The sequence below is a fragment of the Aotus nancymaae genome, unplaced genomic scaffold (genome assembly GCF_030222135.1).
Source record: "Aotus nancymaae isolate 86718 unplaced genomic scaffold, 86718_ANA_hifiasm-v0.15.2.pri h1tg000040l, whole genome shotgun sequence".
Taxonomy (NCBI): domain Eukaryota; kingdom Metazoa; phylum Chordata; class Mammalia; order Primates; family Aotidae; genus Aotus; species Aotus nancymaae.
The window spans coordinates 118,744,551-118,760,535 of NW_026988454.1; the positions used below are offsets into that span (position 1 = coordinate 118,744,551).

The following is a 15,985-nucleotide window of genomic DNA, read 5'->3' on the forward strand; positions in this document are numbered from 1 at the left end:
CTGGTCTCTATAACTCCTAGGCTCAAATGGCCCACCTGCCTCAGCTTCCCAAAGTGCTGGGATTACAGATGTGAACCACAGCGTCTGGCTGCCTTTTTTCTTTAAAGTAGTTCTCTTCAGGTTCTATTATTGTTGTTGTTAAGACATTACTCATATACCATAAAATTCACCTTTTTAAAGTCTATAGTTCATGATCTTTACTATATTCCCAAGGTTGTACAAACATTACTGCTATCTAATTCCAGAACATTTTAATCTTCCCATAGAGAAGCTTTGAACCCATTAGTAGACATTTCCAATTCCACCTCCTCTCAACAGCCCCTGCCAACCACTAATCTACTCTCTGTCTCTATATATTTACCTATTCTAAATATTTCATATGAATTGAATCATATAATATGTGGCCTGTTGTGTCTTGCTTTTCTTGCTTAATGTTTTTATGGTTTACCTGTGTTGTAACATGCATCAGTATTACATTCTTTTTTATGGCTAAGCAATATTCTATCATATGGATATACTACATTTTGTTTATCCATTTATCAGTTGATGAACTTTTCGGCTGTTTCTACTTTTTGACTATTGTAAATAGTACTGCTATGAACATTCATATCTAAGTTTTCATGTAGACATATGTTTTCATTTCTCTTGGGTATATACCTAGAAGTGGAATTGCTGGGTCATATGGTAACACTATGTTTAACTTTTGGAGGAACTGCCAGACTATTTTCCAATTTGGCTGCACTATTATATGTTACCATCACAATGTATGAGACATCCGATTTTGCCACATTCTTGCCAATGTTTGTCTTCGTAATTATAGCCATCTAGTGGATGTAAAATGGTATCTCATTGTGGTCCTGATTTTCATTTCCCTAATGACTAATGATGTTCAGCATGTCTTCATGTACTTATTGGCCATTTGTATATCTCTAGAAAAACATCTATTCAAATTCTTTGCTCAATTTTAATTGGGTTGTCTTTTTGTTATTGCATTATAAGAGATATTTATATAATCTGGTTACTAGATCCTTACCAGATACGAAAATATTTTCTTCCATTCTGTGGATTTAAATTTCTTGAAATGTCCTTTGAAGCACTATTGAGCTACTTTTTTTTTTTTTTTTTGGGACGGAGTTTCACTCTTGTTACCCAGGCTGGAGTGCAATGGTGCGATCTCGGCTCACCGCAACCTCCACCTCCTGGGTTCAGGCAATTCTCCTGCCTCAGCCTCCTGAGTAACTGGGATTACAGGCACGCACCACCGTGCCCAGCTAATTTTTTGTATTTTTAGTAGAGACAGGGTTTCATCATGTTGACCAGGATGGTCTCGATCTCCTGACCTCGTGATCCACCCGCCTCGGCCTCCCAAAGTGCTGGGATTACAGGCGTGAGCCACCGCACCCTGTTAAAAGTATTGAGCTACTTTTAACCAATATTTTTCTGTGCCTGGTGGCTCATACCTATAATTCCAGCACTTAGGAAGGCCTAGGCAGGTGGATCGCTTCAACCACCAAAATTAGCTAGGTGTGGTAGAATGCGTCTGTAGACCCAGCTACAGTGGGAGGATCGCTTGAGCCTGGGAGGTGGAGGCTGCAGTGGGCTATAATGCACCACTACATTCCCACTTGGCAACAGAATGATACCCTGCCTCAAATTAATTAATTAAAAAGCACAAATATTTAAAAATCTTAAACGAGATTAGAAATATGTAGTTGGTGTTCATTTTTATTTATTTATTTTGAGATGGAGTCTTGCTCTGTCACCCAGCCTGGAGTGCAGTGGTACAATCTCAGTTCACTGCAACCTCCACCTCCCTGGTTCAAGAGAGTCTCCTGCCTCAGCCTCCCAAGTGGCTGGGATTACAGGCACCCGCCACCACACCCAGCTAATTTTTGTATTTTTAGTAGAGATGGGGTTTCACCATATGGGCCAGGCTGGTCTTGACCTCAGGTGATCCATCCACTTCAGCCTCCCAAAGTGCTGGGATTACAGATGTCAGCCACTGTGCCCAGCTGCCTTAAGCTTTGCAAGCAAATGATTGCATACAGACCATGTTCTGAGGCTTCCAAACCAAGTCTTGAGTTCATTAAGGGACCCATCATAGTGATAGCTATAGTTTTTATAGCATTTATATGCCAGGCGCTGTTTGGGCACTCTATGTGTATTAACCTATTTAATTCTCATAACAATCCTATTAATTAGGTAGAGACTGTTATCATACTCATTGCACAGATGAGAAAATGGAGGCAGAGAGGGAGGTTAAGTAATTTGCCTGAAACCAAGAGTAGGATACCAGAGATGGGCTCCAGATTTTGTTGCTTTCAACCACTTCCTATATTGCCAAAGTGGAATTAAAGCATTTCAAAGAATGCCTACTCCCTCGCTTTGGAGAGAGTAGTGTTTTCCTGGTGTCTGCACTGTGGACATTTTTCCTGTGCTTACCTGTCCAGAAACTAGTAGTGCTCCCCATCCAGGTGTCTTCGTTGCACATTTGCCTTCCCAGTCTGGAGTCCACTCGGCTTCAGGATCCTCTCTCCTCCCCATGGGTCTGACTGAGGCTTTTTTTTTTGTTGAGACGGAGTTTTACTCTTGTTGCCCAGGCTGGAGTGCAATGGCGCGATTTTGACTCATCACAACCTCTGCCTCCCGGGTTCAAGCGATTCTCCTGCCTCAGCCTCCTGAGTAGCTGGGATTACAGGCATGTGCCACCAAGCCCGGCTAATTTTTCATTTTTAGTAGAGACGGGGTTTCTCCATGTTGGTCAGGCTAATCTTGAACTCCCGACCTCAGGTGATCCCTTGCCTCAGCCTCCCAAAGTCCTGGGATTATAGGCGTGATCCGCCGCAGCTGGGCCTGACCGAGCCGTTAATGCTCTTTGAAGTAACAGCAAATTAGCCTGTTTCTCAAGTGGAGTGGTTCTAAATTTCCGGTAGCCAATGAGCGCCCAGGAACCGTGGATTCAGCCCAGTGAGGCTCAAAGCTGAGCGGTGGGTGGAGCCAGCGGAGGGGTCAGAATTGAGCCACAGCCGCGGTACCTACTGTGTGCCGCGCGCCGCTGCCTGGAGCGGAGCTATGAGCTGGACCTGTCCGCGTTGCCAGCAACCTGTTTTCTTCGGTGAGGCCCGGGCTGAGGAAGGGGCGAAGATGGGGCAAATGAGAGCCGCTGGATTCCCTGAGGACGGGAGAGCTGGCCACGGTGTGGTCCCAGACACCTTTTTCCACCTGCAGCGGCTGGTAGTCTCTGCACCACCACCCGCTTTCACTCAGGTCTTCTCCCCTCCTCTGAGAGTTCTGTGGGGAGTATGACATCGGAGCAGGATGGAGCTGGCCTCCTGGAGACACTCATCTCCAGGGAGCAGGGCAGGCCAAGCTAATTCCCTAGAGGACTGAAGGGGGAAAGGAGGGGCCCCATGCTTGGACAGGCTCCTCCCAGCTTCGTTCACTTTGTCTTCCACAGCTGAGAAGGTGAGCTCCCTCGGCAAGAACTGGCACCGCTTCTGCCTGAAATGTGAGCACTGCCACAGCGTCCTGTCCCCTGGCGGGCATGCAGAGGTAAGGCCTGGCCAGAGAGCACTCATCTGTTTACATCACTGCCTCCCCACCCCCCAGGGACCAGCCCCCAACTTCAGCCCTGGAGGCCTGCCAAAAGGAACCTCAGTAGCCAACCCCTAGGGTGCCCACCTGGTGGACCGCCCACCTGGTGGACCGCACACCAGCCAGGATTTTGGGACCCTGTGACTGTGGATCCCATGGCTTTGGGGGTCAGGAAGGGTGGGAAGCAGCATCACCTTCTAAGCTGCCCTTGCTCTTCTTCCCTTGACCACAGTGGAAATTCTGGTATGCCAGCCCAACCCCTACCACTCCCAGGCCCACCAGACTCAGCCAGTGGACAGACACACCTGGCAGCCTGTCTGGAGGGAAGGCCTGTGGGGCAGGCATGGCTCCCGCTGGCCCTGAGTAACCCACTTTCCTCTGCTTGTGCCCAGCACAATGGGAGGCCATACTGCCACAAGCCATGCTATGGGGCTCTCTTTGGACCCAGGGGTAAGTACTAGCCTGAAAGGGGCCAGGGGTCAGCAGAAGCCTCCTTGTGGCTGGGAGCCACAAGGCTGGGTCAGGCTCAAGCCTGACCTCCCCTATTCTCTCCTCAGGGGTGAACATTGGTGGTGTGGGCTCCTACTTGTACAACCCCCCGACTCCCAGCCCTGGCGGCACCACTCCTCTCAGCCCCAGCAGCTTCAGCCCTCCCAGGCCAAGGACTGGCCTCCCTCAAGGCAAGAAAAGTAAGTGAGGCTGGGCTCAGCTCCTCCCAGTCCTCCTCCTGACCCTTCCCCAAGCAGGAGCAGGGGGTGGGGCCAAGTGGCAGTCTCCTACCCAACCCTCTGCTTCATATTCTCACTACCTTTGTTCTTGGCAAAGTCTTCTCTGTCTACTCTCCTGCTCCTTTTTTTTTTTTTCTATTTCCTCATGTCAGCTGCTGAGTTAAGAGGTAAATTGTTAGGAGGCCAAGGCAGGCGGAGCACAAGGTCAGGAGTTCGAGACCAGCTTGGCCATCGTGGTGAAACCCCCGTCTCTACTAAAAATACAAAAATTAGCTGGATGTGGTGGCTGGCGCCTGTAATCCTAGCTACTCAGGAGGCTGAGGCAGGAGGAATCATTTGAACCCAGGAGGCAGAGGTTGCAGTGAGCTGAGATCTCACCATTGCACTCCAGTCTGGGCAACAGAGTGAGACTCTGTCTCAAAAAAAAAAGGGGGGTAAATTGGGCTGATGGTATTATCCCCTCTCCTCCCATTTTACAGGTGAGGAAAGTGAGGTTCAGACAGGGTAAATGACCTTGTCCATTCACAAAGCTAGTCAGAGGCAAGGCTGACCAGGAACTTAGGCCTCCCCCAGGCCCGGGCCATGGAAGGAATGACCTACAGGAGAGGAGTCATTGGGATAAGGCCAGCCCCTTACATTCTCCAACTTTTCTCCTCTGGTCCATGTTCCTTCCCCCCATACCCTGGAGTAGGCAATGACACTATGCTCCCCAACACCTGACACTCCTGCCCTGGCCAGCTCCTGTATCAGCTCAAGTTTCCTGAGGATTGAGTTGCTGACAGGGTTGGGATGGTGGGAAGGAAGCAGGTAGTCCCTGATACACATAGGGATGGGCAGGAGGTGGGGTCAAAGGCGGCTCATCTCTGGGCCTGTGAAATGCAGATTCTTGGGTGCCTGGGTGGGGCATTCTGGAATGAGCATGGCTTTTGGAAGAGGACAGAGCCATATGCAGGCAGGTGCTGGTGAGCCCTGCTTAGGCCCTCACCTCCACCTCAGACCTAGCCAGGGCCTCTTCCCGTTAAAGGCCCTCCCTATATGAAGACATTCACTGGGGAGACCTCGCTGTGCCCTGGCTGTGGGGAACCTGTCTATTTTGGTAAGCGACAATGGAAAGCTTGGGGAGGGGGATACAGGGTGGGTAGCAAGGAGCAGGGAGGTGATCCAAGGCAGGTGGGTCTCCCTACTCTGCCCCTAAAATGGAAGAACTATCAGTTCTCTCCACCACCAGCTGAGAAGGTGATGTCATTAGGGAGAAATTGGCACCGACCCTGTCTGAGGTGTCAGCGTTGCCGCAAGACCCTGACTGCTGGGAGTCATGCTGAGGTGAGCAGAGCAGAGATGGGTGGTTATGTTGGGAGGAGTCTGGAGATGGGAAGAAAACCAGGCTGAGACAGTTCTCTTTCTCTTTGTGTCTCAGCATGACGGAGTCCCCTACTGCCACATCCCCTGCTACGGCTACCTGTTTGGCCCCAAAGGTGGGCAGCCCCACCCCAGACGCCAGGCCTTAAGTATGGCATGTACATGGGCTATGGGGATGTGTGGACAACTTGGTTGTGGTTAAGCATACCCCGGCCCCTCCCAGTTCCCTCCAGCCCTGAACCCTGCACCCACAGACCCAAGGCCTATGGTGATAGGGCTCTCTCTCTCAGGTGTGAACATTGGCGATGTGGGCTGCTACATCTATGACCCAGTGGAGATAAAATTCAATTGAGACGCTCACAGAAAAGGTCACCCTAACTCAGGCCTCTCATCATTCCCCTCATGGTCCAATGGGAGCTACAGAAACCTCCAGTCCCATGCAGGTTGGGGAAGGTGGGATCCTGGGGGCCTGGTCGGAGGCTCCATGGTAGGCCAGAGTCTAGACTTTCTCTGCTAATTTTTCCCTTTCCCATTTCTATCTGGTTAGGGAATAACTCGTTTTGAAGGGTATCCTCCTCCTGGCCATCCCAACCCCTTTTCCCAGCAAATTCTGGAGCTTCAAGGTATTCATAAAACTTGTGTTTATTGAATTTCAGCCTCTCTGGCTTCTCCAATAAAATATTGGCTCCCATGCCTTCAACTCTTCTTTGGGCATGAGACCAGTGGGTTGGAGGATGGGGAGTGTGGGGGTTGGGCGGGGCATGCATTTCCCTGCAGGTTGCCTCGGTGGTAGCAGGGCCAGCCATGAGAACAAAGAGCTCTGTTCTTTTTGTCCCCTTGGGCTGGCATGGGCAGTCCTAGCGTCACACAGTAGACAGCATGCCCACCAGCCCCACTGGTACCAGAAGTCTCATATGATAGTCCTTTCTTTAGCACCATCTCTAGAAGAAGCACATTATTCAGCAAGTTATTTGAGCATAGCAACTCATTTGACATGGTAGGGCCTGCCAAGAGGCTTCATTATCCATTTGGGAGATGAACACACTGAGGCCCAGAGAGGGAAAGCCACATGCCCAAGGTCACACAGCAAGTTAATGGTGAAGCTGTCATCAGAGCCCAGGGCGGACTCAGTGCCTTCCTATCCAGGGCTCTTCCGACAGCTCCTCACCACTGCCCCAACCCAAGGGGCACCTTTATTTACAGAATCCTCCCCAGCCATGAGAGGGGTGCCCAGCAGCCCACTGTATTCTGGGAAGTCGACTGTTCCTGGAAGCCAAATAATCAAGGTTGGATGAGCACAGGGAGTAGGTACCGGTGACAACTCCAGCCCTTGGCAGAGGGTTTGATACTCCCAGCCTGAGTTGTAGGGCCTGCCCTTCTGCTCTCCCAGCTCCTGCTGCAGAGCTTCTGTGGAGGGCCTGCCTCTGCTCCCACTTAGTTCTGGACCTGCTTCATAGGCATCTCTTCCTCCTGAAGACTGGTTGGGGCTCTAGGAAGGAGTCACGGGCAATGATGGGGTTTAATCCCTGAGCCTGCCTCCCCAGCCTGCCCCATCAGGCTGTCCCAGGGCTCTCCCCAGCTCCTGGTATACAAACGCCTGTACTCCTATAAGTGATTCACACATATGCTTGTACACACTCCTGATTTGTAGGCATACTTGAGTGTGCATACATACACATCTTTCTGAACAACCTTATGCATTTGTGTTCATACACACGTATGGACTCATACGTTTATGCTTGCAGTTTACATATCACGGGTCATGCACCTTGAAACACTCACCTGTGCACACTCACATACATGCACCAAGTACACATGCACAGATATATTTTCCTGTCTGAATCCTAAGATGTCAGGTATCTGAGCACCTGCATCCATCTGCATGTGCTCACCCATATACAGACACAGTCCTGTGCACACACCTCTTTCTCTCCACGTCTTGGATGGTCTCTGGCAGCTGTGCCTGCCTTGTCTCTGGCAGCAGGAGGGCGGTGCAGGCAGCCAGCAGGGCAATCCCCCCATAAGCAAGCTTGGGCAGCGACAGCCACACTCCATCCAGCAAGGCCGCCAATGGGGCCAAAGAGCCCCCCAGCCGGCCCACCAGTGCAGTCAGGCCCATCCCTGTCTGTCTGTTCAGAGAAAGAGAATGAGGGAGGCAGATGGTGTTCACACCTACCTGGGGTCATGCCCCACAGGGCTCCCCTCCAGGGCAGGCATACCCTGATGCCCCCTTCTCTCCATATAGCTAAGGAAACTAGGACTTCTTTCAGTTGGTTTTCCCACCCGCCTTCGGGCCAGGAGGCCCCAAGCCAGCACCCACCAGAGGATGGGGCCCCCATTCTGACAGAGTACTAATCAGGTACCACTGAAAGAGAAGAAAAGTCACCAGACTGGGATAAGGAAAGGGTGATGTGGAAGGAAGAAGGTCAGTAGTTTGTTTGAGGAGACAAAGCTTTTTCTAAACATGACCAGAAGCCTAGAAGTTTCCTCTTCCCACCTGCCAAGAGCTAGCTGAAAGAGCCCTGGTCCTTTCAAGGGGTTCCCCTTGGGACAGTCCTCAAGGGCATCTCTGCCTTCCAGGGGTGAATGTGATGGGGGTGGGCAGAATGGGGCTTCATGGGCTGTTTTCTTTATTATTCTTCTTCTTTATTTTATTTTTTTTTAAATTTATTTGAGAAGGAGTTTCTCGCCCAGGCTGGAGTGCAATGGCACAATCTCAGCTCACTGCAACCTCCACCTCCCAGGTTCAAGCGATTCTCCTGCCTCAGCCTCCTCAGTAGCTAGGATTACAGGCATGCGCCACCACGCCCGGCTAATTTTGTATTTTTACTAGAGATGGGGTTTCACCATATTGGTCAGGCTGGTCTCAAACTCCTAACGTCAAGTGATCTGCCCACCTTGGCCTCCCAAAGTGCTGGAATTACGGGCATGAACCACAGTGCCCAGCCTTGGGACTGTTTTCTTAAGGAGGCCCAGAGAGGATGTCTGACTTGGCTCAGGGTCACATAGTACAGAAAATAAGATGCCCTCCCTTCTCCAAGACTGGGGTAAACACAGAGTGCCCTGATTAGCTCTGTATTCTGGGTGTAGTATAGAGAATGAGTGAGAGGCTGGGTGCAGTGGCTCATGCCTGTAATACAAGCAATTTTGGAGGCTGAGGCGGGAGGATCACTTGAGGCCAGGAGTTTGAGACCAGTCTGGGTAATACAGCAATACCCCATCTCTACCAAAAATTAAAATTAAAAAAAAAAAAAAAAGAATGAGTGAGAGAGACCAGGTTGTGGTGTGTGTATGTAGAAGTGTTGGTTAAGACACGTGACTAACAAGCCCCACACCCAGTTCAGTTGCAGGCTCCCTCACCTGAGCACAGTAGGGTACAACTCCGAAGTGAACAGGTAGGCAGTAGTGAAGGCAGCTTCAGAAAAACCTTTTCCCATCACCGCCAGGGCGGTGCTCCAGGACTTCATGTCTGGAGGGAAGGGGGTTCAGGTAGTGAGAGGGCTGTGGAGAGGGAGGGTTTCCTAGATAGAGGGCAGAGTCTCCAGAGTGGGCCGAACTTAAGTCTGAGCTCACTGGGTAAGGGCGGGGAGCTGGGGGAGGAGTGGGTTCTTGGCCAGAAGGTGGGGTCTCCGGGGGAGTGGGCGGGGTTACTGGCCTGGCTTCTTGAGTGGGCAGAACCTACGGCCTGGGCTCACCGGAGGACATTAGCAGTCTAGTGCCCAACGCCAGTCCGGCGCCCAGCAGTGTCCCGGCTTGCGTGAGGCGGCGTCCTGCGTGGCGCACCGACAGGTAGACCAGCAACTTGGAGGGCAGTTCCACCACCCCGAACAACAGCTGCGTCTGGTATGTGTTCAGCCCCAGCCCTGACACATCCAGACTCAGGCCGTAATAGGAGAAGTTCACTCCGAACCTGAAAGGAGTCACAGTGCCACTCGGGGGAACCTCCTTCCCATCCCTCTTTGTTTCTCCTCTCTTCTCAGGAAGACTTGGCCTTTTACAGGGGCAATCTCCGTCCATCTTCACTTCCCACCTCCTCCCCACAAGGACCTTCCCTGACATCCATGATGCCCTCTGAGTGTGCAGCATGCGCCCGCCGGTGGTCAAAGTGCCTTTACCCTAATTTTCACAGCAACTCTGATATGGAACTGACAACAGCCCGTTATACTGAAGGAACATTGGGGCTCTGAGTGACTAAGTGATCTGTCTCTGTCTTAAGTAAGGAGGTGGGAGTCTGAACTTGAACCCATGCATCTCTGCTGCCTGCTTCATTTTCTGACTTCGCTGGGCAGATCGCCCACAGAGGCTTATTCTCCTGCCCTCCACAGTTACACTCAACTTGTCCCTCAGAGCCCTTCCCATACTCAGCACTAGCCTGGAGTCCGCTCCTCTCTCCCACCACACCCACACCAGACCCAAGCCAGCCTCCTCACCACACCACCATGCAGCACAGTGAGATGTGTCGGAGCTGTCGCGTTCGGAACAGGTCTAGGTATGAAGGTCTTCGGACCACCCGTTCCCCGGCGGCCACTTTGCTCACAGCCTGATAGGGAAGGAGATGAGGCTGTAACATCGGAGTTGGCTATGTGGTCTCAATGGGACACAATGCTCTCCCCTGCCCCTTCTATTCCATCCACAGTGGTAGGAATGGAGATGCACACAGCAGCTGAGAAGAGTGGGTCTCGAATGATGCATGTGGCCCACTGGAGCCAGGTAGGACAACCTAAACAGTTCCGAACTCTCCACGGGGGGGCAGGGGCTTTTCCTGCCATATCTGGTGGCTCTGGGAGGGAGGCACTTGACACAGCCCACCCCCACCACACACATATATGCATGTTCACACACACATTCACCCTTACCTCCTGGCTGAGGCTGTCCTCACCCACTGGCCGCCCATTGAGCCTGGCACAGTGGAGCAGGTACCTGTGGGCCTCTTCCACACGGCCCTGGGTCAGAAGCCAGCGTGCAGACTCAGGCACCCACCTAGGGATAGGCAGGAGGCCCTTCAGCCAGAAAGTCATGACCCTAAGCCACATCTTCCTGGACATACTGCAGGCTCTCAACTTCCAGGCTTTTGCCTATGCAGAGCCTGGAACATCATCTCCTCCCCAAGTCCTCCACACTTGATGGATTCTTATTCATCTTTTAATGCCCAATGTAAAAGCCACCTCTGGGCTGGGCACGGTGACTCATGCCTGTAAATCCCAACACTTTTGGAGGTCAAGGCAGGAGTGGGGGTTTGAGCCCAGGAGTTCAAGATCAACCTGGGCAACATGGTGAGACCCTGTCTCTGCAAAAAATTAAAAAATAAATATTAGCTGGGTGTGGTGGCACACACCTGTAGTCCCAGCTACTCAGGAGGCTAAGGCAGGAGGATCACTTGAGCCTGGGAGGTTGAGGCTTCAGTGAGCTGTGATTGTGCCACTGTACTCCAGTGACAGAGCGAGACCTTATCTCAAAGAAATAATAAAAATAATAAAAGCCACCTCTTTCCACACTTCCTTGCCCAGACCTAGGTCCTCCATAGCCTGGGAGTCCCTTACTCAACTGAATTGTCCTTACCCTCAAGACCAGCTCCTAGCACCAGCCACCCACTTCTCCCATGGGTGGCTGGAGGGAATGGGAGGAAGGAGGGACAGACATGCAGATACATTCAGAAAGGCCACCCAAGGCCAAGTCATCTTTGGGAGGCAATGTAGTGCCCACCCTGCTTGTCCTCCCACTCTCCTGCCTGAGCTCCCCACCCCCATGCTGGCCCTGCCTCCTTCCCCCTCTCCAAGGGGCCAGCCTCAGTTTGTGCTTGGCTCTGTCTTTGTCTCTGTCTCTCTGTTTCTCACTGTTCCTTGCCATCTTCTTTCTACTGATCTCTGTCTCTCTGTTGCTTTTTCTCTGTGTTTCTTTCTGTCTCTTGGTCACTCTGTTTCTTTCCCTTCATCTCTCAATCTCTCTGTCTTCAAATCTCAGACTCTGATCAATCCCATCTTTGACTTCCTGTATCTCATGCTCCCTAGCTGCCTGCAGTCCTCACCAGAGGCTGAGGATGCCTGGGGCACAAGGCAGGGTGACAGCTAGCAGAAGCCATCGCCAGTCCCGTATCAGGTACCCAACCAGTGCCAGCAGCATCACGCCTCCTGTCCAGAAGGTGCTGCTCAGGACTCCGGCCACGGTGCGGTGCTCCACATCCAGCCACTCCAGCTCTGGACCAGGGCAGGAGACAGATGGTTAGTGAGGATGAGATGGGCTCAGTCTCACTGTGACAGCTGCCTTCTTTCAGCCCTCTAGGTCCTGCCTGTTTCTTGCCTGCCTCACCCAGTGGCATCACGATGATGGTGAAGCCAGCCAGGGCTGAGCCAGTGAGGGTGCGGGTGATGGCGAACATCACATAGCTGACGGAGGCTGCAGATGCCAGGCTCAGCACCAGGGTACTCACATAGGCCACCAGCAACAGACGCCGCCGCCCAAACCTGCAAAGGGGTCATGCGGGGTCAGTTTCCTGTGGAGGGAGGATCTAAGACACAGGTAGACTAGGCTCAACCCCAGCTAGTGGGAGAAAGTTCCCCCAGCCTGTTTCTTATTGGCCCAAAGCCTCACCTCACCTGTCGGACAGATATCCAAAGGCTACAGCCCCCACCAGCACACCGGTGAAGAAGAAAGTGGACACAGCTTTGTTCAGGCCTTTCTGCTCACACACCAGATCCCACTGCAAGGACAGGCAGAAAGGGACCTCCTATGAACATCAGCCCCTCTCCAGCAGGTACCAGCTCCTCCTCTCCAGACCCTGGAGCCTTCTGAGGCCAACTATGCCATTCTGGTACTTCCGTGCCAGATAAACCTCCCAACAATTCACGCCAGCTTAGTGAGTGGGAAACTTTGTCCCTCCCCATCCTGCAGCCTCAGCTTCTTCCCAAGACAGTTCTCAACCTGCTGCCTCCCAGGAAGACTCTACCTCCACTCACATTCCACCTCCAGATGGATTATGTAAATACCGACCTGGGACTGGAAAAGAGGGAGGGAGAAAAGAAGGCTTCTACTGTTTCTCCTTGCTGCAGAAATTGCCTTCTCAGCTCTTTGTCCCAACTCCCTGAAGCCACTTTAGCCCTTCCCTGCCTTAATCACCTCCCAATTAGTGATGATAATAACAGTTCTTGTGTATGAACCTGTTACTACAAGCCATCAACTAAAAGTGCTTTGTATTCATAGCCCCCATCTACAGATTGGTAAACTGAGACTCTAAGAGGTAAAGTAATATATCTAATGCCTACACAGTAACCACCCAAGGCAATGGCAGGCCTATCCCTCTCACATGTCTCTCAACTTCTGGGCGTAAGTACCTCAGTTGCAATGGTGGAGGAGAACTCTGAGCGGTCGTACTCCCAGCCCTGAGAGCAGGGCACCGTGGCAGGTTCATCCTCCAGCTTCCCACGGCTCTGCCCTTCACCCAACGTGGTGTTGAGGAGAGCCTGGGGGTAGGCAAAGCGGAGGCAGGAGCTAAGCGTGCCATCAGGCTCCCTGGGAAGGTGGGCCTCCAACCACGCATCCTGATGGCTGAAGTTGGCAGGAGCACCTGGCAGGGCACATCGGTGGGCAGGCACAGCAGCCAGGAAGATGGGCAGGAGGAAGTGCAGTGGTAGCAGCACTCGGGGCAGGGCCAACAGTGCCACATTCCGCAGTTGGAAGGGCCCAAAGCCGCCCACCTGTTCCAGCAGCTCCTCAAAGCCCATGCTGCTCACCCATCAACTGTTTCAGGTGCAGCTTCCGTCTAGTATCCAGCCAGCTCAAACTGCCCACCACATAGACCCTTGGACTCTGGAGGCGGGAGTGGATGGGCTGAGTGGAGAGCCTGCAGCCAGAATCCAGCCCTCAGGGGCTGGCCCAGGACTGGGCCCTCCCCAGCCGACCAGGTCTCCAGGGACCCCTACCTGTCTGGCCTGGTGCCTAGGGAAAGGGGAAGCCATCCAGAGGTCACTATTCATGGCTCTGGGGCTTACCGATTAGTGCTCAGGGACCAAGTCGGGGAGCTTCAGGCTACCATGATGAGGTAACTGGGTGATGGCATAGGAGGGGAGCCCCTAGCCCCTTGGTCAGCAAAGCTCCGAAGATCCCTAAGAAGAGGAGGCCCCTGGGGCATGGGGCTAGCTCTCCCGGGGTGCCCTTTGTCCTATGAGACCTTAGGTCAGCCTTGCCTATTTGCAGCTACAGCCATGGCCTGGCCGGCAGCCCGGGATTCAGGGCTGAAACCTGGATCCCAACCAGGTTTATTTCTGCTGAGCCAGGAGGCCTCCTTGCATCCCTCTCCCCCTCTGGGAGCTGATCCCCTAGCCTAAGACACGCTGTGATCACACTGGGCAGCTTGACCTCTCCAAGGGTCCCAGACTCATCCCATTCTCACTTCACTCAGGGGCTCTCCCCATACATATGGTTCCAACTGCCTGCCCCATTCTCCTACTGCCAGGAGCTTCCTAAATTACCTTTTGGAGGGGTAGGGAATGGTGGGGGACACGTTGCCAAGGTCTTGCCATAGGTATCTGCAATGCCTAAGATTACCTTTGGAGAGGTAGGGGATGGGGGGCGTTGCCAAGGTCTTGTCATAGATACCTGCAATGCCTAAGACTCAATGCTTAATCTGACCCTCCCGCTCAATTCTCACTCGTGGTCCCTGAAGCAAAAGCACAGCAGAAACCGTCAATGTCCAGTTTATTCTCATCTGATTCTCTAAACACCAGGCTGGCAGAACCACTAGTTTAATCTAGCTGCTACTTTGAACAGGTCAGAAAACTAAAGGTAGGGTGGGGACCTGCTGGGGTCACGCGATGACTCAGCAGCAGAGCTGAAGAAAGGATCAGATACCCTGACTCCAGACCAGGAATCTCACCTTTGACTCAAGCTGCTGAGGTGGTGGTGTCTCAGTCTGTTCCAGGCTGGGCTCCCTGAGAAAGCTCTGGGAAAGGAGTGAAATCAATGGCGTGTCATGTTTTTGTTTTTTTTGTTTTGTTTTGTTTTGTTTTTCTTTTTTAAGAAAAAAAAAGAATAAAGAAGAGGAAGAAAAAGGAAGAGAAAGAGAGAGAGAGAATGGGAATGTTGCTTTCTTGCCCAGGCTAGAATACAGTTTAGAAATGGGTATTGAAAACCTCTTTTATACCAATAATTATACTTAATGATGTAGACAGGAAGGAATAAGGGAAGAAAATAACAAACAAGCAGCCAACCAATATTTCATTTAAACCTATGAAATGCTGTGCTATTACTGAGGAGTAATTTACTTCCAATTATATAGTCACTTTTGGAATAGGTGTGAGGTGGTAATGTGTGTTTTGTGTATTTAAAGTGGAGAGTTCTATAAATGTTTATTAAGTTTACTTGTTCCGGGTCTGAGTTCAAGTCCTGGATGTCCTTGTTAATTTTCTGTCTCGTTGATCTATAGAATCGTTAGCTCTTCTTGTTACATTGATCCTTTTGCCATTATGTAATGTCCTTCTTTGACTCTTTTGATCTTTGTTGCTTTAAAGTCTATTTTATCAGAGGCAAGAATTGCATCTCCTACTTTTTATTTATTTGTTTATTTTTACTCTCTGTCTGGTTGGTAAATCTTCCTCCATCCCTTGTTTTGAGTCTTTGTGTATCACTGCATATGAGATGGGTCTGGATGCAGCATACCGATGGGTTTTGGCTTTTTGTCCAATTTGAATATATATGAGTTTAATAATGCCATTTGATGCTAACTGGCAGTTTTGCCCATTAGTTGGTGTAAATTTTTCATTGTGTTGATGCTGTTTGCTTTTTGATATATTTTTGGAAAGGCTGATATTGGTTGTTCCTTTATATGTATAGTGCTTCTTTCAGAAGCTCTTGTAAAGCAGGCCTGGTGGTGGTGAACTCTCTAAGTACTTGCTTGTTTGCAAAAGATTTAATTTTTCCTTCACTTGTAAAGCTTAGTTTGGCTGGATATGAAATTCTGGGTTGAAAGTTCTTTTCTTTAAGGATGTTAAATATTGGTCCCCACTCTTTTCTGACTTGTAGGGTTTCTGCTGAGAGATCTGCTGTAAGTCTGATAGGTTTCCCTTTGTGGGTAACCTGACCTTTCTCTCTGGCTGCCCTTAGTATTTTCTCCTTCATTTCAACCCTAATAAATCTGGCGATCATGTGCCTTGGGGTTGGTCTTCTTGAAGAATATCTTTGTGGTGTTCGCTGTATTACCTGGAGTTGAATATTACCCTGCCTTGCTAGGTTGGGAAAGTTTTCCTGAATGATATCCTGAAGAGTATTTTCCAACTTGGATTCATTCTCTTCGTCACATTCAGGTACACCTA

The 15,985-nt window shown here is 51.0% G+C and overlaps 2 protein-coding genes across 4 annotated transcripts; one reads left to right on the top strand and one right to left on the bottom strand.

Moving 5' to 3' along the window:
- Positions 1-2,761: 2,761 nt before the first annotated feature.
- Positions 2,762-6,372, top strand: CRIP3 (cysteine rich protein 3). Of its 2 annotated transcripts, XM_064361023.1 has the most exons (8): positions 2,762-3,115; positions 3,458-3,552; positions 3,987-4,044; positions 4,152-4,283; positions 5,347-5,418; positions 5,551-5,645; positions 5,740-5,797; positions 5,972-6,372. In XM_064361023.1, exons 1-8 carry the CDS (start codon positions 3,073-3,075, stop codon positions 6,031-6,033), a joined length of 615 nt encoding a protein of 204 aa, XP_064217093.1. In that variant the 5' UTR covers positions 2,762-3,072; the 3' UTR covers positions 6,034-6,372. The 2 variants fall into 2 exon arrangements, with proteins under 2 accessions (XP_064217093.1, XP_064217092.1); XM_064361022.1 differs by having other exon boundaries at positions 5,740-6,366.
- SLC22A7 (solute carrier family 22 member 7) lies at positions 6,306-13,498 on the bottom strand. 2 transcript variants are annotated; one of them, XM_012448700.2, is made up of 10 exons: positions 13,010-13,498; positions 12,275-12,378; positions 11,988-12,142; positions 11,707-11,875; positions 10,538-10,661; positions 10,112-10,221; positions 9,377-9,591; positions 9,042-9,150; positions 7,604-7,810; positions 6,306-7,170 (listed from the first exon to the last, which is right to left on the bottom strand). In XM_012448700.2, exons 1-10 carry the CDS (start codon positions 13,397-13,399, stop codon positions 7,116-7,118), a joined length of 1,638 nt encoding a protein of 545 aa, XP_012304123.2. In that variant the 5' UTR covers positions 13,400-13,498; the 3' UTR covers positions 6,306-7,115. The 2 variants fall into 2 exon arrangements, with proteins under 2 accessions (XP_012304123.2, XP_021531733.2); XM_021676058.2 differs by having other exon boundaries at positions 11,979-12,142; positions 13,010-13,481.
- Positions 13,499-15,985: the final 2,487 nt, after the last annotated feature.

Excerpts from the sequence above, each read along its gene's own strand:
- CRIP3 (XM_064361022.1), top strand. The coding sequence starts at position 3,073 with ATGAGCTGGACCTGTCCGCGTTGCCAGCAACCTGTTTTCTTCG. Across the intron at positions 3,553-3,986 it reads CCCCTGGCGGGCATGCAGAG|CACAATGGGAGGCCATACTG; the intron begins GTAAGGCCTGGC and ends GCTTGTGCCCAG. Across the intron at positions 4,284-5,346 it reads CCTCCCTCAAGGCAAGAAAA|GCCCTCCCTATATGAAGACA; the intron begins GTAAGTGAGGCT and ends TTCCCGTTAAAG.
- SLC22A7 (XM_021676058.2), bottom strand. The coding sequence starts at position 13,399 with ATGGGCTTTGAGGAGCTGCTGGAACAGGTGGGCGGCTTTGGGCCCTTC. Across the intron at positions 10,662-11,706 it reads CCAGGCATCCTCAGCCTCTG|GTGGGTGCCTGAGTCTGCAC; the intron begins GTGAGGACTGCA and ends GCCTATCCCTAG. Across the intron at positions 10,222-10,537 it reads AGGACAGCCTCAGCCAGGAG|GCTGTGAGCAAAGTGGCCGC; the intron begins GTAAGGGTGAAT and ends CTTCCCTATCAG.